General features: G+C 47.7%; 1 protein-coding gene across 3 annotated transcripts in view; it reads left to right on the top strand.

Annotated features, from left to right (window-relative positions):
- The first annotated feature begins 12310 nt into the window (after positions 1-12310).
- The window catches only part of ABR (ABR activator of RhoGEF and GTPase), a 175248-nt gene continuing 162162 nt past the window's right edge, over positions 12311-25396 (top strand). The window contains exon 1 of one of the 3 annotated variants that reach the window (XM_035724556.1): positions 12311-13524. In XM_035724556.1, coding sequence (XP_035580449.1) covers positions 12477-13524 — 1048 coding nt within the window. In that variant the 5' untranslated portion in view covers positions 12311-12476. The remainder of the gene's footprint in view (positions 13525-25396) is intronic. The other 2 variants (XM_035724557.1, XM_027625396.2) reach the window with 2 other exon arrangements.

The following is a 25396-nucleotide window of genomic DNA, read 5'->3' as shown; positions in this document are numbered from 1 at the left end:
CACTGCCCTTCTCTGTAAATGTGGGACAAGGGGTCGGCAACTTACGGCTAGCGGTGCAGGAAGTCTGGCTTTTGTTTTTTTTTAAACATTGGTTTTATTTTATTTTTTTTAAAGATTTTATTTATTTGACAGAGAGAGATAGCGAGAGCAGGAACACAAGCAGGGGGAGTGGGAGAGGGAGAAGCAGGCTTCCCGCGGAGCAGGGAGCCCGATGTGGGACTCGATTCCAGGACCCTGAGATCATGACCTGAGCCGAAGGCAGACGCTTAACGACTGAGCCACCCAGGCGCCCGGAAGTCTGGCTTTTGTAAGTAAAGCTTTATTGGAACACAGCTATGCTTTTCCACTGTGTATTATCTACGGCTGCTTTCTAGCTATATGAGGAGAGCTGAGTAGCCAGAACAGGGACTGGAAGGGCCAAAAGCCCCAAATCTTTACTTCTGAAACTTTACAGAATAGCTCGCTGTCTCTTGATATGGAACATGAGGCCTGAACTAGTTGAAGGAATTTCAGTCACCAGGCAGCACATAGGGGAAATATTGAGGAGGTATGAAGGAACGCCTCGACGCCCCTGGGTCTATCCCGCTGACTCAGGGGCCATGTGAGCTTTCATGCTGAGGACAGTGGCCAGTCTCTGAGGAGAATGCCCCAGGGCAGGGAAAAGTCCCAGTGGAATAGTGGAAGATTGGACAGGACTCAAACCTTCTCAAACCTTCTCTGGCATTCTAGGAAAGGGGCCAAAAGGGAGGTCGTCTCTTTAGACATCACATACACATACACACATGTACAGACGTGCACACACACACATACACACACACTGCTTCAGGGAAATTACCAGAATGTTTTGTTTTTGTTTTAAGTATTAAAAAAAGGTCAATGTTGCAATAGATCTCAGGTTCTGCTCTGGTGTGAAGAAGAAACTACTTCCTTTGGGGGTGGCATTTTTAGTGGGCATGGTATCTGGAAAGGATTATCAACACCAGGGTCATAAATATCAGTTGATCTCGGGACTCTTGGGTGGCCCCAGTACTAAGCATTTGGAACTGAGCTTAATGCCGCAAGCCGGTTACCTGACCCACCGCCCAAAGCGATTTATGGTTTTCTCTGCACATGTAACTGTCTGAGCAAACGGCACGCTCCACAGGTTTATCTGCTGCTCTTCCAGGTGGTACAGCCCACAGTCAGTCACTATGACTGTCCCTAAGATTAAGTGCAATTTGCACCCCTCTGAGCTGCATGTTGGTCTCCATAGAAGAATCTGGCAACTCAGCGTCTTCCTCAAACAGATAACATCAGGCACACATGCCACTGAACAATGTATCGTTTTTCTTAGCAAGACACACCTTGTTTGGTGAGGTCAGGGTCCTCAGTTCTGGGCCCTGAGTAACGAAATACCTCTAAGCAGTTTTTCTGTTTGTTTTTTCTCCTTAGCTCCATGAGAGAAGCCCACCCGTGTGTATCCTATTTTCTTCCCGAAACTCAGGGCGGGAGATCCCCTTACCCTCCTCACCCCCACCTCACTGGAGAAGTAGCCTTGACTAACTTGCCCTTGCCCTTTCTCCTTCACCCTCTTCCTGTTTTTGTCTCTCTCTTAGACACAGAAACTAAAGCTTATGACCAGGCCATTTTTTATGTGTTAACCGTTTTAAGCCTTGACACTATCTTATGAAGTTGGTAATACTATGATCCTTATTCTACAGATGAGGGAACTAAGGCAGAGGTCATTAAGTGACTTGTCTGAGGCCACACCAGCTAGGAAGGGGCAAGCATGGTAGTCAAGCCCAGGCTCTCTGGTCCAAAACCGCTGTGCTTTTCTGCTTCTCCAGACTCCACACACCACACGCACACACTCTCCTGATCCTTCACTGATCTGGACCCAGCTGCTGGAAGCAGGGCACGATCTGGGCTTCTGGGTTCTGCGCATTGTCTCTCCTGGACTTCACGACGCCCTTTCCTGCTGGGCTCTGCCCGTGCCCAGGGGTGACCTGATAGCACCCTCTTGTGATGATCACATAGCCCGCATTGCCCTAACCTCGGCTCCTCCAGATCTGGGCAGGGCTTCTCTAACTCTTCAGTACCCTTTGGTGCTCCCTGTGCATGGGAGCTTGTAAGCTCCTTAGGTGTCAGTCCTCTGTCAGTGACACCACAGAGAGGGCTTGCTGGTACAGGCGGGGACCACCCACCACCAGATGAGGAAACTGAGGGCTAGCGGGGTGATGTGGTCTCCCCAAGACACCAGCTGGCTCACTGCAGCACTGCAAGTCCAGCCCCGGGTCATCTTTCCCACCCAGATGGTGAAGCACATCATCATCAGGGTGCAGTGGCCCCTGGCACCAAGTGAGGGTGGGCATGGGGTCTGGGTTTCCTCAGAACATGGTCTTTCCTACGGAAGAGATGTGGACACAGGGCAATGACTGACATCTCTCACTCTGTCTCGGTTTCAGAATGCTTGTAGGGCAGGGATTCCCAGAGGGTGGCACTCACCCCCGGGTGGGTGGTCCACGAGATGATTTCAGGTGGCACCCCGCTTGTTTATTTTAAGAGTGACGTGCTTATGCTTCTGTGCACTGGGGAAGTATACAAGGAGGCACCAAATCTATTCACGTGTGTCATGCCTGTATATGACTGCTTAAGAGGGGGCTCAGTAACTAAAAATTCAGTCAGTAAATAGTAGCACGGGGCATTTGTTAATCGGGAAAAACATACTATGCAGATAACCGAAGTTTCGGAAGTGCTGTTGTGGAGAATACCAGCAATTTTACAGAGGCTTAAACTGGGGACTTGCCTATAATGACAACACACACCCTCAGCCTCATTAATTACCAAAGAAATGCAAACTCAAATTAGGATGAGATACAATTTTTCACCTTTGAGATTGGTAAAGGTTATGAAGATTATGTGTTCTCACTTCGGCAGCGCATATATTAGATTTAGAACGACACAGAGGATTGGCATTGTCCCTGGGTACAGATGACAAGCAAATTCATGGTAAGTCTCCCGTGGGGCTGTTGCACGAGTGATCAGGTTGGTGTTCTTGAGGACAGGAGCTCTTTTTTTGAGATGGCAATAGGAGAAGAGTAAGTAGAAATTCTGTCATCCTGAATATTAATTGGAAAAGTGACTATAAATTCATTGTGGGGCGACCCGAGCGGGTGGAGGCCGGTGGCACTGGCAGTGGAAGAATTCACCCCAGGCAGCACGAAGGACGCAGAAGTTTATTGAATACAAGGAAGCAGCCGGGCAGGACAGCGAGGGAGAGACTGTCTGCCAGGAGGCAGTGCTGGGGGGCTGTGGTTCAGGTGGGGAGTGAGGAGGTATGGGAATGTGTGGAATTTTCCATTTTTGGTACCGGTGCGCGGTTGTAAGGGGCCCATTGGTCAGCTAGGGCTCGCGGCTGTTTTGAGGTGGGTCGGCGGACGGATCTGTCTGCATTCAGCCCCGTGGTCACTGCTGATAGAGCCTGAGAGGTCTGTACTCGCGGGTGATCCTTGCCCCCTGCACAGCCCTTCTACCCCCCTCGGCTTCCAGGGCTCACACCAGCAGCCTAAAAGCTGCCTTTACATTGATGATGTAGTTTAAATATAAATATTTCCTAGTTTTTTCCACTGAAAAGACCTATAAATAATGACTGATGCAATAGAAATAAACACCTCGAATACCTTAACTGACGTCTCCAAATGCCATTTCCCACTAAAAGAAAAACTGGGCTCTTTGGAGAAATGGCTGATTTTATGCCTGGGACAGGAAATACAACAGACAAGATAAGCCTGGAACATCTTGTCAAACAAGAAAACAACAAAGCTATCCAAGACCACTAGACTGAGGTCCAAAAGCCTAGGAAGCCCCCAGCTTGAAGATGCTCCTGGGGGCCAAAGACGGGACGACTGGAACATCAGTAAAGACAACAGCGGAAGTGGAACAAAACACATGAGCATATTTAAAGTCCCAAATGAATTATTATACTAAAAACAATTCAAAACAAAATAAAACCTCATTGGTACCTCTAGGACACTAGTAAACCAACCCGTTTTATTATTTTTTTAAGATTTTATTTTTCAGTAGTCTCTACACCCAACGTAGGGCTCGAACCCACAACTCTGAGATTAAAAGTTGCATGGTCCACTCACTGAGACAGCCAGGCCCCCCTAAACCAAATCATTATTTATTTATTTTTTAAAGATTTTATTTATTTATTTTGACAGAGAGAGAGGGAACACAAGCAGGGGGAGTGGGAGAGGGAGAAGAAGGCTTCCTGCTGAGCAGGGAGCCCGATGCGGGGCTCGATCCCAGGACCCTGGGATCATGACCTGAGACAAAGGCAGACGTTTAACTGACTGAGCCACCCAGATGCCTCTCATTACTTTAAAAAGTTGGGAATAAGGGCTACTAAATGAAGCTACTAAATGAAGAAGGAATGATGGTTTAACACTATTTGCAATCATCAGCAATGGCTGCTAGCTTCACAAGACGAGACATGGCCAGAAATGATGACATTTTTCCAAAGAAGACATTCAAATGACCAATAGGCATATGAAAAGGTGCTCAGCATCACTAAGCATTAGGGAAATGCAAATCAAAACCACAACGGAGACATCAGCTCACACCTGTTACGATGTCGATTATCAAAAAGGTAAGAGATAACAAGTGTTGGTAAGGATGTGGAGAAAAAGAAACCCCAAGCGCTGTTGTTAGGAATGTAAACTGGGGCAGCCACTATGGAAAACAGAATGGATGTTCCTCAGAAAATTAAAAATAGAATTACCATATGATGCAGTAATCCCACTTCTTTTTTTTTTAAAGATTTTATTTATTTATTCATGAGAGACAGAGGAGGAGAGAGAGAGAGAGAGAGAAGCAGAGGGAGAGGCAGGCTCCCAAGGAGCAGGGAGCCCGACGTGGGACTCGATCCCAGGACCCTGGGATCATGACCTGAGCCAAAGGCAGATGCCTAACCATCTGGGCCACCCAGGCGCCCCAGTAATCCCACTTCTGGGTATATATCCAAAGTAAATGAAATTACCATCCGGAAGAGATATTTGCCCTCACACGTTTCTTACTAATACGTGCTATACCATGGATGAACCGAGAAAACATTATGTTAAGTGAAATAAGTCAGAAAAGTCCAGAAGAGGGCTAGTGGCTAGCGGGTTGGGAGGAACATAGGGAGTGATTGGTAATGGCACGGGACTTGTTTTTAGGGTGATGAAAGGATTCTGGAAATAAATAATGGTGATGGTTATACAAGTGAGAAAATATCTAAAAACCACTGAACTCTTCACTTTAAAATGGCAAGATTTATAGCACGTGAATGGTATCTCAATAAAAAATCAAAACAAAAAAAAAAGCTCATAATGAATTTACAATAAAAAATTACTAGAACTAATGCATAAGTTTAGCAAGGTCTCAGGATACAAAGTCAATATACAAAAACCAATTATAATGTTATATACCAACAACGAACATTTAGAAAATGAAATAAAAGTCCCATTTATGATAGCATCAAGAAAAATAAAGTACTTAGAAATTGAGCAAAAGATGTGCAAACCTACACACTGAAAACATGAAACATTGCTAAGGGCAATTAAAGAAGACCTTAATGTATGGGGAGATACACCAAGTTCATGGTTTGGAAGACTTAGTATTGTTAAGATGGCAGTTCTCCACAAATGTATCTGTACATTCAGTGAAATCCCAAACACAATCCAAATAGTCTTTTCTGAAAAGTCGACAAGCTGATTTTTAAGATTTATACCAAAAGTCAAAGGACTTAGAAATAGCCAAGACAAACGTTTAAAAGGGCTGTTGGAGGGCTTTCAGTACCTGATTCAAGACCTATTATAAAACTGTGGTAACAAAACAGTGATATTGCTGTGAAAATAGACATATACATCAACACAACAGAATGGAGTCTAGAAATAGATCCACACTTACATGGTCAATTGACTTTTTACAAAGCTGCCAAAGTAATTAGGTACGGAAAAGAGTCTTCTTAGTAAATGGAGCTTCAACAATTGGATATTCACATGGAAAGAAATAGCCTCTGCCCTGACCCTCTATCACACCCCTAAATTAACTAAAAGTGGATTAGAGACTGAAACACTAGCCCTAACACCCTTAAACTTCTAGAAGAAAACATCAGAGAAATCTTTGTGATGTTGGGTTAGGCAAAGATTTCTTTAACAGGACACAAAAAGTGCAAAAAAATTTATAAACTGTAAATTTTATATACATAGATACATACAAACTACACAATTTAATATAAACTGTAAAAAATTAATAAACTGTACTTCATCAAGATAAAAAAAATGTTCACTAGGGGCGCCTGGGTGGCTCAGTCGTTAAGCGTCTGCCTTCGGCTCAGGTCACGATCCCAGGATCCTGGGATCGAGTCCCACATCGGGCTCCCTGCTCTGCGGGAAGTCTGCTTCTCCCTCTCCCACTCCCACTGCTTGTGTTCCTGCTCTCGCTATGTCTCTCTCTGTCAAATAAATAAATAAAATCTTAAAAAAAAATGTTCACTAAAGAAAAAGGAAAAGGCAAGCCACAGACTAGGAGACAATTATTTGCAAAATACATCTGACAAAAGGCTGGAATAGAGAATATAAAGAACTATTACAACTCAATTATAAGAAGACAAGCATCCAATATAAAATGAACAAAAAGATATGGCCAGACACTTCATGAAGAACATATATTAATGGCTAACAAGCACATGAAAATATGCTACACATCACTAGTCGTCAAAGCAACATCAACTAAAATGGCTAAAATGAAAAGACTGACAATACTAAGTGTTGTATAGAATGTAGAGCAATGGGACCCTTACACCTTGCTGGTGGTAGCAGAAAATGGTATGACCACTCTTGGAAGCAGAATGTTTCTTTTTCTTTTTCTTTTTTTTTTTTTAAGATTTTATTCATCTATTTGACAGAGAAAGAAGTAGGCAGAGCAACAGGGAGAGGGAGAAGCAGGCTCCCTGCCAAGCAAGGAGCTGGACGTGGGACTCGATCCCAGAACCCTGGGATCATTACCTGAGCCGAAGGCAGATGCCCAACCAACTGAGCCACCCAGGTGCCTCTTATCAAGTTAAACATACAGTTGTCATACAATCCAACAATTCCACTCCTGTGTGTGTGTGTTTTTTCCCCTGAGAGAAATGAATATGTATGTCCACACAAAGACAAGCCAAATGTCCATCAACTGGAAAATGGATGAACAAATAGGGGTGTATTCATAGTATGGAATACTAAGTCATAACTCAGCAGTAAAAAGGAAAGAATGGTCTAAACTTTACCAACTCTCTTAATTTCATCGAACCATAATCCATTTATCTGCAAGATGATGATAATACTTCTGTCACAGCATTTATGATAGAGGTTGAAACTGATAAAGTACATTAAAATGCCTACTCTCAACCCTGGGGGAAGATGGAAGGGAGGAATGAAATATAAATACACTTAACATAGATGAGACTCAAAAACATTATGCTAAGTTTCAGCACTCAGCCGAATACCACAAACTGCGGTCATTCATAGAAAACTCCAGAAAAAGCAAAACTATAGTGACAGAAATGACAGAAAACTGGTCATCTGGGACTGGGAGCCAAGAAAAGGGATTGACTGCAAAAGAGCAAGAGGGAACATTTTAGGGGCTCCTGGCTGGCTCAGTCGTAGAGCTTGTGACTTGGGGTTGTGAGTTCGAGTCCTATGTCGGGTATAGAGATCACTTAAAAATAAAAATCTTAAAAAAAAAAAAAGATGGCATAGGGTAGAGGTTCAAGGGTCCAGGTGGAGCACTAATCATTCATTCATTCATCATTTATCATTCCTCAGCAGACATGTACTAGGTTCTGGCTGTTTGGCACTACATCAAGTACTGTGGCAGTTAAAGGGAGAAGAATTGCCACCAGAGTAAAGCCAGGATTTCCTCAAGGAGCCATGGAATTAATTACAGTGTGATGTGATCAGTGCTAGAACCAAGGGAAATCCCTCTGCAGATCAGCATGTCTAACTGGACCCAGGGTAGGGAAGGCTTTAGAGAGAAAGTCACAGGTGAGCTGGGCTTTGCTAGGTGAAAAAGGATCTCACCGGGTAGAGGAGGAAGCAGCCTGGCGAAAGAAGACACGAGAGACCAAGGAGTAACTGGGGGAATGGTGAAGCACCTGGTGTGGCTATGTCACAGAGGCCATGGGGAGGCTGGAGGGTGTCTTAGTGGGGAGAACAGAGATGGAAAGCAAGGAAGGACACAAGAACCTGGGGCAAATAGTTTAGTCAGGAGATTGTCCCAGAAAGCGGAAGTGAGAGAGACAGACAAGAAGGGAAGTCAATAGAGAGCTCATTATGGATTGGTTACCACTGTGAACCGCTGGGGCTCATTCCTATTGGACCACTGAGTCAGAAATGCCCTCCAAAGAAGGAGCCTGGGGCATTTATTAAGCAGCTCTCATTTCCACTGTCCCTGGGATGCCCATGGGGATATTAACATCCCCCTTAGAAGCTTCCATCTGGGATGCCCTTGAGAGCTTTGCGACTTAAAAAAATAATAATAATAACAGGGCAGAAAGTGGGAGAATCGTAGGGGTGGGGGTGCTTGAGGTGAGACCACAGCAGCCCATTGGAAGTGTCTGCTGCAGCTGCAGCAGAAATCTAAGATGGACCAAAGGGAGATGGCATGGGACCCAAAAGGTATCTGCTCATAGAGAGACTCAGATTAAGAGACTGAATGGGTGCAGCCAGTGGAAGAAAAAATTCAAGAAATGGGATTGGAAAAGTAGGCTGGGGGTCAGAGGATCCATTGTGAAGAGTCTTATATGCCAGGTTACAAAGTTTAAACTTTATTTGCCAGACCCTGGTACCTAACAGGTGCTCAATAAATACAGTTCTTAAAAGATTTACTTATTTATTTATTTATTTTAGAGTGAGGAGGTAGGTGGGGGAGGGGGCAGAGGGAGAGGAGAGAGTCTTAAGCAGACTCCCCACTGAACGCTGAGCCCCATGCTGGGCTCTATCTCACGACCCAAGATCATGACTTAAGCTGAAACCAAGAGTTGGATGCTTAACGAACTGCATCACCCAGACACCCCTTCAGGGGCTCCGTAGATATTTACTGAATGAATGAATGCTAATGACAGATGCACCTGGACCAAGCCCTTGCAAATCTACTGGGCTTTAGAATCCAGTAGACTAGCTGTGTGACTTCTAACCTCTTTGATCTTCTATTTCTCTCTCTCTCTCTCTTTCTGAAGTAGCAACAATAATACCTTTTTTATGCAGTTGTTGTGAGGAATTAGATGAGATCAAAGATGTATGGCAACTAGAAGTATGGATTCAATAAATGCCAGCCACTCTACCCCTGCCCCCATGATGACCCAAAGTCGAGTAATAAAGTTGAACTATCCACCAGCTAAAGACAAGGAAGGTTGCTCCTGGGATCTGTTTACAGAAGATGTATGCCGGCATTTCCAGCTATATTGGTCCTCGTGGAAAAAATTAGTGGTATTAGTAACAACTTCCTTGGACCAAAAGGGAATCATGCTGCTGTTTTAATTAAAGCACAGAGTTGAAACTATCCTCCTAGGGAATTTACAAATTCAGAAATTGATGTTTGTAGTAACTTACAGGGTTTTTTTTTCCTTTGTGTATTTAAATGTACATATAGAAACATCTTCCAATCAATATGCTGTTGACTGGGGTCATCCGTCCTTGCTGTGCTGCATTTCTCTCCCATTCTGAAATTTTAACAGAAGCCAAGATGCTTGTGGACTCCATTTGATGGAATACCCCTGCCCTGGCTCTCAGTAGGCATTGGGAGCCCCTCAGTCCTTCTCAGTAGACAAAAGAAATTGTGGCAGCCTCTGGGGAGGTAGGGAGAGACTATGAAGCTAAGGTGGGAAAGAAAACAGCTTGAGGAACTAGGTGAAGGACTGAGAAATCACACAAACTGGGGAATACTCAATTAATGTATTTTAAAACATATCCATTCCTTCAGTTTGGCACAAGACAAACACCATGATGAGTCATGCCACTGGCACACCAATTTTTTTTTTTTTTAAGAGAGAGAGAGAAAGAAGAAAGGATATTGGGAAAATGAGTAAACACAGACTTTGTCAGGAAGGAAATTCCAGAGTTGAGAAGCCTCTGTGGGAAGCACATCTGCTCCTAGTCTGGAGTGATTCACAACTGGAGAAGCTGAGCAGGAGCCACAAGGTGGAGATTCATTCACCTGCCTGCTCATTCATTCATTCATTTCTTTCATTCAACAATGTTCAGTTATCTCTCTACCACTCTCTGCAAGAAGCAGCAAGAATACAAAAGTGGAAAAGACACAAACCCTACCCTTGAGGGCTCTAAAAGTAGAGGAAACAAAAAATATCACTAATAGTTGTAATAAATTGGAGAAAGGGTAAAGATAAAGACGTGGAGGAGATGCAGTGGTGGCACAAACCCAGAAATGTCTTCTCAGAGGTGGCAATCCCTTAGCTGAGTCTTTTTCTTTTTTTAAGATTTATTTATTTGTCAGAGAGAGAGAGACAGAACACAAGCAGGGGGAGAGGCAGGCAGAGGGAGAAGCAGGCTCCCCGCCGAGCAAGGAGCCCGGTGTGGGACCCGATCCCAGGACCCCGGGATCATGACCTGAGCCGAAGGCAGCCGCTTAACCGACTGAGCCACCCAGGCGTCCCCCTTAGCTGAGTCTTAAAGGCGTTGGAATCCCCTAGGCAGCAGGGAATTATGCCTGTGTGTAGGGATGGGAGTAGGAAGAAAAGTCACTTGGAAAGAGGGAGGCGTCTTTGAGGACAGAGCGGAGTTGATAATTCTAAAGCATAGGAGGAAGGCAGAGAGGTGGGCTGGGGCTATGTGTGGGAGGACGTCCTGTATGCAGAGTCTAGGCACCGGCTTGTAGGTCATGAGGAGCCACTGGAGGGTTTTGAGCAAAAGCATGGCACTATCTCATTCATGGCTAAAAGATATCTTCCTGGTATCTTCGCAATAGCCAGCCTTGAAGGATGGGCTGAAAGGGATTGAAGAGTGAGAGCAGGATAGCTTGTTCAGACAGTTCAGGTGAGAGGCAAGTGGCAGGTGGCTAGAGGGAAAGGGTTGCTGAGCTTAGCTCTAGCCCCAAAGGGCAGGAAGAATTTCCAGCTGCCAAGTCACTAGTTTCTTAAAATATCAATTTCCTCATCCTTAAAATGAAGGAAGCATGAATCACCAATAAGGTCCCCTGTTGCATCAACCACGAGACAGTTTTTCAGGACCTCTCTGCAGACACTGGGGCCTCACCCGAAACCCTGGAAAGAGGAAGGGCAAAGTGCTCTGCAGCCACGTGCAGAGGGGAAAAGAAGCGGGAGCCCCCTAACCACTCCACCGTCAGTGCCCAGGCACCTGTCCCCAGCTCCTCCTTTCTATTCCTCCCTAGGGGAAGTATGTGAGGCCACAAAGAGGAGGCAGAATGGAGGGCCCTCTTGGATGCCCAGGTATCTAAGGCTCCTGCTGCCGTGGTTTGATTCAGTCAGGCAGGAGTACTCTCAGCTTTGAAGTCACAGGGGCCTCTAGCAGAGGCTAGAGGCTGTCACCCTTGCCCTTTTCTCCCCTGGAAAAGCTCTAAGGGAGCATTGGAGAGAGTGCTTTAAAGGGACTCGCAAAAACCAAAGTTCACTCCCCAGTTTTGGATTAAACAGCCCTGTGATCTTGGACACGTTAGTTCAAGGCGCTCAAACAAATCCTGGGTAGGGATAACCCCGCCGGTCGGCATACCTCCCCCTTTGACACCTGCCCTCGCAGCCGCGCCACCTCGCCTTACCCCCCACCTTCTCCTTCCCGGTCCAAGGCGCCGCGCTAGCTCTGGACAGACGAGGCTGCGGAGAGCCGGGCGGCGGGAGTTTGGCTGGGAGCCCGGGGCGCCCCCGCGCGCTCCCTCCCCGGGGCTCCCGCCTCCCCCGGCCGCGCGGCCCCGCGCTCGGATGCAGGGAGCCGGCGCGGACAGCGCGCGGCTGCGGGAGCGGCGCCGCCGAGGCGGCGGGGAAGGTGCGAGCCCGGCCTACAGCGGTCCGCTCCGAGCGTCGCGGGCGCCGCTCCGGGGCGCGCCAGCGGGGTCCCGGCCGGGCGCCACCGAGGCTCCGCCCCCGCCGCGGCTCGCCCGCAGCCCCCAGCCCACGAGGCGCCCGGCCGGGCTGCAGGAGGTGCAGACCGCCGGCTCGGCGCGTCCGGCCCAGGGCGGGCCCAGGGCGGGCCCAGGGCCCCCAGACGCCCGCCTCCGCCGCGGGTGGCCGCTTACGTCAGGGAGGCGAAACCCAGAAGAAGGGGGAAAAAAAAAGGCACAAGGGCGGAAGGGGAAAAACTTTTATTTTTTCTATTTTCTTCTGGAGCTGAAGTGAAGAGCAGGCGACTGCGCCAGCGCGGGCTTCCGGGAAAAGCCCGGCGCGACCCCAGCCCGGGGCGCGCGGCGAAGCCAGGCCCGGGCGGCCCGAAGGGGCGGCCGCCATGTGGGACCCTCAGGACTTTGAGCGCCACTGGCAGGCCGAGTTCCCCGGGGAGGAGGCACCAGTCATGCGGCTGGATTCGGTGCTGGACATGGAGCGGGAGCTGGAGCGCTGCAAACTCAACCTGAAGCGGCTGCAACAGGTGTTGGCTGAGGAGAAGTTCAAAGTCTCCTATCTGCAGGCGGCCCTGGCCGGGGAGAAGCGGGACCTCGGCTGCGGGCGCTTGGAGGGCGGAGACGGCGACAGCCCGGGAGCTTGGGCAGAGGAGCCGGCGCCGGCCGGGCCGGAGCGGGCGCCGCCACCGCGCGAGAAGGAGGGCGCCGCGGGCGGCGGCGGAGACCCCCCAGGCCCCTGGCGTTCGGCCCCGGGGGTGGCCGCGAAGGCCGAGACTCCTCCCTCCGCGTGCCGGGACCTTCCCACCTGGCCCCGGCCGGCCGGGGCCGGGGGCGCGGTGCGCACCTTGACCGCCGCCATCCACCAGCAGCTGCAGCAGCCTCGCCTCCTCTTCAGGCCCCAGGAGGACCACGCGCCCCCCGGCCACGATGATACAGTCCCCAGCGCCCAGGGAAAGGAGTCGTCCTCCGGGACCCGCGCGGGGCGGGGCTCGGAGGAGGGCGAGCCGGACGCCTCGGTCGCAGATGATGGGGGCAACAGCAGTGACCACGACTTCGAGATGGTGGATTTGAACGAGAAATTCGTCCTCGGCCACTTACTCGTGGCCCCCTGCCGGCTCGGGGCCCGCGATGAGGCCGAAAGGCCGGGGCGGGCGGGCAGCCCCCATCGCTGGATGCACCTGATCCCCGGGGGCTGGCGGCCCCAGCTCCGGAGCCGCGACCTGGAGCAGCTGGAGGCTGAGGCCAAGGACGGGCGGAGCTCGCCCCTGGCGGCGGAGGAGCACCCCCGGCGCGGGGCTCGCGAGCACCTACCCCCGTGGCGGCGCAAGAGGTTCCTGCGGGTGCCGGAGCGGGACTCGCCCAGCCACAGCTCTCCCGAGAGGGGCAGTGACTGCAGCCACAACAGCTCGGACCACGAGGACGGCTTCTCTGCAGGTAGGCGCACCCTCGCTCATCCCGGGGGCTCCTGGCCCCTTTCTGCCCCCCTTCCTGGCACACCTTGTTGGTCATGTTTAACCTCAGGCGCTTGGGAATCCCAAGGGAGATAAAATTTATGTTTACCTTGAAACCACTTGTAGAACTGGAAAAAAAAAAGTGCAACATGATTTCGCCTTGGGCGAGTTTATGAAAATAAGCAGTATGGCGATGCCAGGGGGTGATGGAATGGTGTGCTGGGCTACACCACGGGAGGAATCTTTCACTTCGGGCCTCAGCCCTTATGCTCTGACTATGGTAACATCACCGCCCTTCCTCCCTCCAACTCATCTTCCACAGGTCGGTCAGATTCCTTTGCACCACAGGATAGTACCTTACTCTGCACAAACGACAGTGGCTCCCCATTTCCCCCAGATTCCTTGATGTGAAAGTTTAAATCTTGCATGTAATTCTCCGAACTTCTTTCTCATCTTTCCCAGCCTCTATCTTGTGTTCTGGCCAAACTGAAACATCCTGTCACTCAGGGAAAGGTACATAATCCTCACTGCCCCCTCCCTTTGCTGGCTGCCCCCTTCCTAGAAGGCTGCTCCTGAGCTGTCAGCTTCCAGGAGCCTGAGTGGGAATGGGAGGGCATAGAGTCATAGTTTTCAAGCTGGCTTGGTGCCCAGAGATCGTGTCTTGCACAATATCTTCGTATGACAAAGGAGAAAGCTGAAGCTCAGAAAGATTAAGTGCTTGCTGAAGTGAGTTGAGAGCCCCACTCGGGGCTTCTGTCATTTGTTGTTTCCCCTGACATCTGCCCTCTATTTTTAGGACAGGACCTGGTCCTAGCCATCTTTGAATCCCCTTGTGGCAGTCAGTATGGTGCCTTGCACATAGTAAGTGCTCACTAAATATTTCTTGAATAAATGGATGACTGCATGGAACTGAATGTCTCCCAGCCACCCAATCCTCATAGGTCAGGGAGTGGGAATGGGGCTGAGGAGGAAAGGACAGATAGGGATGTGAGGAGGGCCTGTGACTGCTCCTTTGCTGCCCCTGGGATCGTCAGAGTCTCCTCAGTCATAGGGAAAGCATAAATTGATATCTGGCTGGGTCAAATCGTGATCAGGAACTTAAGATGCCTTCCTGCTCCGTGAAGGAGAAAAAAAAAAAAAGTAATCACTGATGCTGGGATTGTTCCAAAATCTCCATTATTAGATCTTATCTGGGTGAGTTTGCATTTGAATGAAAAACTGTCCACTTTGCTAAAAGCACATTTGGAAGGTCCATCAAGTCATCTGTTGTGATCAATTACACTTATTCATTAGCAGAGATTGGCTGCTTTTCCCATAGGTAATGCTTTTGCTGCCCATGCTAGTAATATTTTTGTGTACCCCTTTGACTTAAGGGAAGAGTCTGAAGATTTCACTCTAGTGCCAAGTTCCAAATACTGAATGGCAGCTACACAAGTGGCCCAGAGCAGCTTCAGAGCTGACTCCAATCCCATCTTCCTGGAGACCCACATCAATCACCCCTTCAGGTATGCCCAATGCACTGGATTTTCCCCAGGGAGTTATTTTTATTTCTGTGCGGCTGTCTCTTCTCTCCCTAAGGGCATTCTAGCGCAAAGAGCATCTTGATGCAGATTAGGAATTAGCATTCCCTCTGGACTAACGAATTACAAAAGGTGCCCGCTCTGGGTGGACCAATGATAAAAAGATTCTCATCCCTCTGGATTAAAGGCTCCGGCCCAGTCACATGTCTGGCACTTCTGTGGCTTTGGCTAGTGGTGCCTGGGCTGTATTTTAGGCCTCACTCCGGAACCCCGCTGCAGGGCTGGCTTGTGGATAGAACCCCCCCCCCCCCCCCCGGACAGCTGTTGTCGGGGCCCTACCTCCAAAGCCTCCCTGCCTTCCTCCATGAGGGAGTGACTGGGGCGGACATGCACATGCATTCACGCATGCGCACACGTACATGCATGCCTATACACGTATACGCATGTGCACCCAATCACGTACATGTGTGCATGTGCACACGGCCTTGGAGAAAGAGCCACTAGAGTGGATGGACTAAGAGTGGATGAGAGAGTCACTAGAGTGGATGGACTAAGGGCAGGGCTTTTCACCCGGTGGGTGACAGCCCACTGAAATCAGTGTAGTGGGGAATGAAAGCATCGAGAGGCTTTCCTCAGCCACTCTGGGCCATCGTGCTTTATTTTTCTCCATAGCACTCACCAGATTACCACTTCAGATGCTACAATTTTGCATGTTGATCTTATCTACTCTCTATCCAGTAAAATGCAAGGTCCAAGAGGGCAAGGATTTTTATCTTTTTCATCCACCGACATAGCCCCAAAGCCTAGAACAGTGTCTAACACATATTAGGTATTCCATAAATATTTGTTGAGTGATATATTTTTTTAAAGATTTTATTTATTTATTTTTGAGAGAGAGAGAAAAAGCACAATGGGGGGGGGGCAGAGGGAGAAGTAGACTCCCTACTGAGCATGGAGCCCCATGCAGGGCTCAGTCCCAGGCCCCTGAGATTGTGACCTAAGCCAAAGGCAGATGCTTAACCGGCTGTGCTACCATGCGCCCAAGTGATATATTTTTTAATAGGATGGAATAGAAGAGAAAACATGGGAGTGAATTGCCCGTTGTAATGGTGAGTATTTTCTGTTTTAAAACTTTGTTTCATTTATGTATAAATGTGTGAGTGTATATTGAGTCCTGATATAGAATGTATTTCTTGCTGTGGATTGGACAAAAAGGTTTGAAAATGCTGATAAAGACTATGGGCTTTGAAGCTAGACTGATCATGTGAACTTGGAAGAAGTTATTTGAATTTTCTGTGTCTCGGTTTCCTCATCTGTAAAATGAGACTAATAAGCCCTGCTTATATCATACTGTTGATATGAGTAATAAATGGGATTTTGTCTCTAAAGGGCTTTGAACACGTCTTGACACATAGTAGGTACCCACGGTACCTACTTAACTAACCATGACTACAGGTCATCTTCTTTGAGTTGATGCTTCAAAGATTCTCATTCCCAGGCCATTCCGAATCACAGGTGGTTTGGTTTTCTATGAGGCATGTGTTTTTTTCCTAGCTTGGCTCTGGCTCTTTCTAGAAACTTCCAGGAGCAGGGCAGGACCCAGGGCCAAGTCTTGGCTCATGATGCTCTCTTTCTGGCTTGGCCCTCATGTTTTTCCTTCACTAGCAATCATGCCCATTATTTGTATTCAGAGATCCTCAACTGAAGGTTGGGTTTTATTGGGCCATTCAGTCTCGAGGTCTTAAGGAGAGAGAGAGCCACGTGAGAGCTGCATAAAAAGGCCCAGAGGGAGAGATGCCCCCCTCCTTGGAAAAGGTCTGTTTTCTCTTACGAAAGGTAGATTCCCATCCAAAGACACATTTGGATCTGTTTCTACACATAGTAGCCAACCCTGAGTATAAGTTAGAATGCCAGTTCTTTTTTTTTTTAATCTTTTTTTTTAAAGATTTTATGTCTTTATTTGACAGAGAGAGTGCGCAAGAGAGATAGAGAGCACAAGCAACAGGAGCAGCAGAGGGAGAGGGAGAAGCAGGCTCTCCACTGAGCAGGGAGTCCAACTTGAAGCTCGATCCCAGGACCCTGGGATCATGACCTGAGCCGAAGGCAGACACTTAATCGACTGAGCCACCCAGGCGCCCCTGTGTACATTATTGTGATTTGCTTCATTGCTGAAGTCCCCAGCAGACCCCTGTCCATCTGCTGCTGGGGTCAACCCTCAGGGCTGCCGCCCACCCATGGGGCTCCTGGGTGGACTTGGCCTCACAGGGGAGCAGACCACCTGCTGTATTTTAGATCTCCCCTCTTCAGCGGGGCACTCTTGGGCAGACACAACTTCATGTCCACATGCGGAGGCCTCGTGGTGACATGCTTCCTTACCCCTCCTGCCATAGAGTTTGGTCGACATTTCCTTCTCGGGGCTTCTGCCTCTCTTCGGGAGGCTGTGGCCTCCCCTGTGCCACATCTATACTCCTTTTGCACCAAAGTACACTCTTCTAGCAAAGCCCAAAGGTGGCTTTTCAGCATCAGGCATCCTCTTGACTGGCAAATGATTCATCAGATATTCTGGTTGTAGTTCGGATGACAAAATAAATATCATTAGTATTTTAAATTGGCAGCATTTTCTTCTTGCCTTAAACTTTGCTCAGTGGAGGGCAAGTGTTCTCTGTTTTGGCTGGCCCTTGAAATCCTTCCTTTGTTCATTCATCTGCTCCACTCAACGAGAATTTATCAAGGTCTTACTTCATGCCAGGTCTGTGTTAAGGCCCAAGACTGCAAAAGTCGGTGACCTGCCTTTATGGTTCTCCCTAACTCTTTGGCTCCTGGGATAGATAAAGAAACAGCTTTCTATCAGGTAACTTGGTACATCCTGAAATGAATGACTAAGGACTGTTCATCTGGATCTTAGTGACATTCAAGAGTCTAGAAGAGGAAGAGATCTTAGAGTACGTCTACTTCTGCCCCTCTCCAGACAGAGCCCCGGAGACCTAAAAGTAACCTCAAGGTCACATGCTTATGACCCTCAAGGCTGGGCTCATGAGCCAGGACGAGGCTCTTTCCATTGTCCTGTGGCCTTTTCTCTCCTAGAATTTGAAGCAGAGAACTCTGAAGACCTAAGTTCTGTCAATGTCATGGTGACAGGAACAGTAGGCCACCTCCTTTAGCCTCCTAGCCATCTCAGGGGGTGGAAATTACTAGTGCTATCTTACAGGTAAGGTGCTGAGGCTAGGAGAGGTAAAGAAATGTACCCAGAGTCAAACAGCTTGTGATGGAATCAGCTTGAACTCAGGGCAGTCTTACAAACATCACACTCTTTAACTTCCAACATGTAGTGCTGTCCTCAGCCAGCTCTAGAATTCTAGATTTCTGAACTTGGGAGGCCCTGCCATCAGATTCTGCCAGGCTGCCAAAGGAGATTTTTTTTTTTTTTAAAGATTTTATTTATTTGACAGAGAGAGCACAAGCAGAAGGAGAGAGAGGGAGAAACAGGCTCCCCGCTGAGCAAGGAGCCTGATGTGGGACTCGATCCCAGGACCCTGGGATCATGACCCGGGCCGAAGGCAGTCGCTTAACTGACTGAGCCACCCAGGCGTCCCCAAAGGAGATTTTTTTTATTTCTAATCTGCATGGGCAGTGCACTTCCTATTAGGTACTCATGTTACCTAAATCATTTGTAACCGGATGGGTTTCTTCCCCCTTCCCTCGAGTGACTGATGAGATTTTACCTCCAGGAAGAATTCCTTGTGTTCAGTGGTTGTATCTGAATAACTTAATTCAAAGTATTGAGTTTTCGGCCTTAGCTGTGATAATTTTTTTTTTTTTCCATTCCCTGGTGTGGAAAGATACTAAAACACTCTCTGAGACACATGAGCCGCTGGTTGGCTGTGATTCATTTATCCCTGGAGGTGACATTGTGTCGCTGTTTGCTCGGTTTCTCAGTGCTTACTTCCACCCTCCCCTCACTCCCGCAATCTTAGCACTATCTGCACCTCAGGGGCCCTGGACCAGCCAGCCAGGGAGTATGGGTGGGTTTGTTGAACAAGTCCTTCCTCCTCTACACATAGTAAGCACAACCAAGACTCAAAACTTTTCTCTTCCTCATCTATTTGTTTTTCTTCTGGTTAAGAGAGTATTCACAAACGCAATCGACTCTATACTTGGTTCTGGATCTTTACGTTTGAAAATCAGGATCTTGACCAGTTTTCCTGGCTTTGAAAAAATGGGACAAACACATTCCTCATCTGACAAATGGAGTTGTTGGGAGCCAGCTTCCAGGGTTGTGAGGCTTACATTGGGTAAGTTACTGACTCTCTCTAAGCCCCAGGTTCTTTGTCTGCCAGATGCAGGTGATGATAGGACTATGTCATAGCCGTGTCGTGAAGCGTAAATGAGATAAGTGTGTGGAGAGTGCATAGCCCAGGGCCAGGCACATAAGCATTTAATAAAGCGTGATGGTGTTGTTACTGTTCTAAGTCCAGGCCACAGCTCATACTCCTGTCTCCTCATGTAATGAAGTTCCCCCAGCCTCTTCTGCCTCTTTTTCTCCTTTCGTTCTCCCTCCAGGTCCACAGGTGTTTTGCTCCTTTGGAGGGAGACAGCTTTTTTCTTCCTTTTTTTCTTTCTTTTTTAAAAGATTTATCTATTTATTTTGGAGAGAAAGAGGGAGAGCGTGTGTGTGGGGAGGGGCAGAGGGATCAGGAAAGGGAGAGAAGCAGACTCCCTGGTGGGCACAGAGCCTGCCATGCCATGGGGCTCCATCTCACAACCCCGAGATCATGACCCGAGCTGGAACCAAGAGTTGGACGCCCAACCGACTGAGCTCCTCAGGCACCCCAAGCTTTCTTATTGCTTTGTGGTCCCTGGTCCTTCCCCAGTCAATCCCTGTTTTCCCTGACATCTACAAAACCATCATCTGGCTTCTCTTTATTTCCTACTCTTTACCCACTTGATTTCAGCCAGTGCTCACTCCTGCCAGTGTCTTTCCCTTTGCTCTTTCTGGCATTTGAGATGCCCTTCCATCCCCGCCCACCCAGTCACAAAACCAACTCTTCCTTTAAAGCCTGGCTTTTCTGTGGAAACTTGTGTTAGTTAAGATATGGGTTTGCTGCATATGACAAAACCCACAAAAATAGTTTAGGCAAAATAGAGGTTTATTTGCCTTTCAAGTAAAAGAATGCCAGAAGCAAGCAGTCCGGGGAGAGTATGGTGACTCCATGATCATCAGGAATTTGGGCTTTTTTGTATTCATGCTTTTCTCTCTCAAGGTTGCCTCATGGTCCAAAATAGCTGCTGGAAATCCAGCCATCACACTCATGTTTCAGATGAGAATTAGAAGGAAGGGAGGAAGGACACATGAGTGAGTGGCAGCTGTTGGTCTGCCTTTTAAGGCACTTTCCTGGTAGCCTCTCCTAACAATTAGATCTCATTAGCACCCTCTAGCTACAAGGGAAGCTGGGAAATGTAATATTTTATCTGGGCATACGGCCATCTCAAATAAAATAGGGGCTCTGTTACGAGGAAAAATGGAAGAATTGATATTGAGTAGGCAGCTAGCAGCCTCTGGCACAAGGCTTTTCCAACTACTCCAGCCCATCTTGTGGTTCTTAGAGTGAGCCCCACATTCACACAATTGTCTTATTATTGTGCCCTCTATTAATTCATTGACCCAACGAACAAATGATGACTGATCCACTGCTCTGTGCAAGGCACAATGCCTTTTATATGTTTACTGTGAAGTGTTGCTTTCCAACTCAGAGGTTAGCTTGGCTGCTTGAGAGCAGGACCCCAGCTTATGCCTCTTTTTTCCTCCCTCACAATATCCTTCACAGGGCTGGGCACAGGACAGGCACTTGATAAGTACCTGGTTGATTTTGGAATATCACAAATGGGAAGTTCGGTGAAAAAATAAATCACCTGCCTCGGTACTAGGCTGGAAAATTCCGGTTGTGTAGGGCTTGTTTCTGGCTCATTGTGGTTTTGAGGAGCATGGGGCATGGGTCATCTCCAAACATCAGGGCTGTGCTGTATAGCCACATGGACTTGTCCAGGTGTGGGGGCAGGCTTGGCTGTTTTGGAAACCGGATGAGTTTGTATACCAAACTAGAATTATAAGCAGAAATCTCTGTGCCCACCTGATTTTCTTTACCACCACTCTGCGTAGCTGTATTTACACCACGCAAGTCTTGCTCAATATCTCTGCACCGCACAACTGCAGACTCAACCTTCAGTCTTTCTGCAGTGAGTGTGGGCTTTGGTTCCTATCGCTGTCTTCCCATTCTCTAGTCAGCCTGAGACGAGGCTGTCTGAAGGGAGCTTGCCTAGAGCTTATGTCACATCTTGTGGCTGCTGAGAAAAATGATTGTTTTAAAAATTTCGTTGGCACTTAAGAGGAGAAGAACCTGAATATGTTTAGCAACTACTACCCGCAAGGCGCTATGTTAAGAGTTTAACTTGCATGATCACATATATGTGAGAATATATGATCACATATATGATAATATATCACACATATGATAATATATGATCACATATAACAGTCTACTGTTCTTTACCACTGTTCTCATTTGGCAGAGGAGGAAACTGAGGTTCTGATCAGTGACCTCACAAGCCCAGGTTCCCTTAGGGCTCAGGGGTGGGGTTATTTTTCTCCTGTTTAAAAAATTAGTTATTTTTATTGGGAGATAATTCACATCATATATAACTCACCCCTTTAAAGTCATGAGTTTTTAGTAAAGTCACAAAGTTGTGCGACCATCCCTAGTCTCTAATGCTGACCATTTCCGTCTGTGGCGGGGGGTGGGGGGGGGCAGTGTTTGAGTCCTAGGCTTCTCCTGTAACCACACCAGTTCCTCTTCTAACTCACCCCATGCAGTGACTTAAAATAACTAGGCCCGATTTGGGGGGGACATCAGGGCACGTTTAGGTGAGATAGGGGCAGGAAAGGGCCATCGCTTCTTCAGTTGCTTTCCCGTCATTGCGATGGTCCTGGTGCCCCTTTGAGTTCCCCCCGCCCCCAGGCCGCACCCCACCCTGTCTCTGTTTCCTGGACTTGGGGTAGGGGGGCAGAACACCCCCAACTTGAGTTCCACGAGCACCCGTCATTCCTGCCCTGGGGTTGTGGTTGGCAGGGTGAGAGGCGCCCTTGCTCCGACCTGTGTCTTATTTGCCTTTGTAGCCCCAGAATGTCACAGCACATATAGGAGGTGCTCCAACAACGTTCATGAATATCTAGACTTTGATTTCATTGCCCCTGATATAAACCAGTGCAATAACGTCTTGTTCTGCCTCTGGCCTCAGCCTGTCTCCTCCAGCCTCCCTCCCCATGGCTTCCACATGAAAGCCAACAGGATTGCTCTTGCCCCTAAATCTAATTATGCACCCCCTGCTTGCATTCTTCAATGACTCTCTGCCACCTACAAAGTAAAATCGGAGCTTCTTAGATGCAAATGTACCCAGCCATTTGTGATGCGGTCCACCCTCATCTTCACCCTCCCCCACCCCATACAGTCAGACGCTTGACGCTCTAGCAATACTGAACTGCTTGTAGTTTCCAAACATACCTTGCATACTTGTTCCCCTCTGTGTGCTACACCCTTGCCCTGGAATGCCCTTTCCGTATTTGCCCATAGGACAAATGACTGTGCATCCCTCAGGTCTCAGCTAGGAGGCTACTTCATCCGTAAAGCCTCCCCTGCTTTCCTCGGTAGACCTGAGAGCTGGGTGTCAGTTAGGCATGCACTTGGCTGCAGATAAGAGAAAACTGCCATAATGACTGTGGTATGCAGAATAATGGCCCCCAAATATGTTCAGGTCCCAATCCCTGGAACCTATGAGTATGTTACCTTACAGGGCAAAAGAAACTTTGCAGATGTGATCAAATTAAGGACCTTGAGAGGCCCTGGAGTGGCTCACTTGGTTTAGTGTCTGACTGTTGATTTCAGCTCAGGTCATGATCTCAGGGTCATATGATTGAGCCCCACATCTGTACTTAGCATTGAGTCTGCTTGAGATTCTCTCTCTCCCTCTGCCCCTCCCACCATTCGGGCACGCTCTATCTGGCTCCAAAAAAAAAAAACATTAAGGACCTTGACATGGGGAAATAATTCTGGATTACCCAGGTGGGCCCAATGTAGTAATGAAGGTCTTAAAAATGGAAGAAGGAGGTAGAAGAGGTCAGAGTGATGCAATGTGCTAAGGACTCAACTCACTGTTGCTAGCTTTGAAGAGGAAGGAAGGGGGCCTTGAGCCAAGCAGTATGAGCAGCCTCTAGAAGCTGGAAAAGGAAAGGGAACTAATTACCTTCTAGAGCCTCTGGAAAGCACCTTGATTTTAGCCCAGTGTCAGACCCTGTCAGACTTCTCCCCTATAGATAATACATTGGTATTTTTTAAGCCGCAAAACTTGTGATCATTTGTTAATGGCAATAGAAACTAATGCAATGACTTGACCAGAGAAGGATTTGTCTTCCTCCAGTCCTAAGAACTCCAGAGGTAGGCTTTCTGGACTGGCTTAGCAGTGTAGTCAGGACCCCAGATTTCCCCATTACGTAGCAGAAAGGTGTTTGTCCTCTTGCCTGTTGCCTCAGGGTTAAAAAAAATCTGCTGCATCACCAGATGTGTGCTCATGTTTCAGAGAGGGAGTAGGGTGCAGAGGACTGTAGTGATCATACTGGATGTCCCTTTAAAAAGCTTTCCCTCAAGCCCTACCCAGCAACTGCTGCTTTCATGCTATTGGCCAACATCACAGGGCCATCATTAGCTGAAGGGAGGGCTGGGGGGACCAGGGATGTCGGCTCTTCAGCCTCTGTGTAAAGATCATTAAGGAGAGGAGACTGATTGGCTTTTGGAAAACCAGCCCAATGTTGGTCACACAGTTCTTCCTTGCACTTTGTACATTTGCTCATTTGAGCAATTATAATACGGTTTAAAAACGTTTGCCTCTTTGTCTGCCCCCACGGGATTCTAAACCCTTAAAGCTCCCGTGTGTTAGAAAAGGACTACTTTTTAAAATTCTAGTCTCCCTGCCCCTAGCACAATGCTGGTGTATTGTATTTGGAGGCTTTTTGTTTGTTTGTTTGTTTTAAAGATTTTATTTATTTGAGAGAGAGAGAAGAGAGAACGAGTGGGGGGAGGGGCAGAGAGAGAGAAGCAGACTCCCCGTTGGGATCATGACCTGAACCGAAGGCAGAGCCACCCAGGGGCCCTGGTGTATTTGTTAAACAAATAAAAGAATGACTGTGTCTTTTCAAGAATTTTGTGGGATTTGGACAGACTGGGCAGACTGTTGGGGTCTCTCAGCATTTAAAGACGTTTTACTTTTTTCTCCTCCTCTTCCTCTTGTTTGCTTTTAGATTTATTTATTTATTTTGAGAGAGAGAATGTGTGCAAGTTGGGGGGAGGGGCAGAGGGAGAGGGAGAGAATCTCAAGCCGACTCCCCACTGAGTGCTGAGCCCCAAGAAGCAGGGCTCCATCTCATGACCCTCATATCACAACCTGAACCAAAATCAAGAGTCAGACTCTTAACCTACTGAGCCACCCAGGCACCCCTTCTTTGCTTTTATCTTTATCTCTTCTTCCCCCTTCTCCTCTTTTTTGGGGAGCCAGTAGGACCAGCTGATAAGACACATTCTAGAACCATTATTCTCAAGGGCTGTGGTTTTTCTTCCTGAAGCCATTTTCAAACTTCATATGCCCCCGAGGAGATTTTTTTTAACATTTTATTTTATTTATTTTTTTTTTTATTTTATTTTTTTATTATGTTATGCCAGAGGAGATTTTGACATGTGCATTTCTAGCTTACTACCCTGTCTGCCTGCCCACCAGTTCAGAATCTGCTATGGGAGGGTGTTGTTTCCTGAAGGTGGACAATACAAGAGAAAGATAATACTCCAAACCTGACTAATGGAGACCTGTGCTAGTCGTTAGGACTGTAAACTAAATATTTTGATTCCCTCTTGCTTTCCAGGAGCATGGTAGGTAAGATTACATTCCTGGTTCCCTTGAAATTGGGTAGAGACCGTTGCTTAGTTCTAACCAGTGAGTTTGAATGGAAGTGATGTGTGCAGCTTCTGCCCCAGAGTATTTAATGCTGGTATGAGACCTCTTTTCCCTTTGCTACTGGAATGTACAGATGGTGACTGTTCAGTCAGCCTGGGTCCTAGAGGGAGGGCAGTACAGAGCAGAACTCCCAGTCAATCTTCAGTGGACATGTACTGAGTGAAAAATAAACCACTGTCATTGTAAGCCACTGAAATGTTTGGTGCTCTTTGTTACTACAGCATTACCTAGTTTGTCCTGACTGATACAAATATCTGACTTACATTCATAAAGAAGAATGGC

Source organism: Zalophus californianus, chromosome 16 (assembly GCF_009762305.2).
Source record: "Zalophus californianus isolate mZalCal1 chromosome 16, mZalCal1.pri.v2, whole genome shotgun sequence".
In the NCBI taxonomy this organism is placed as follows: domain Eukaryota; kingdom Metazoa; phylum Chordata; class Mammalia; order Carnivora; family Otariidae; genus Zalophus; species Zalophus californianus.
The sequence above is the reverse complement of the archived record's forward strand: the minus strand, read 5'-3'. Positions and strand labels throughout refer to the sequence as shown.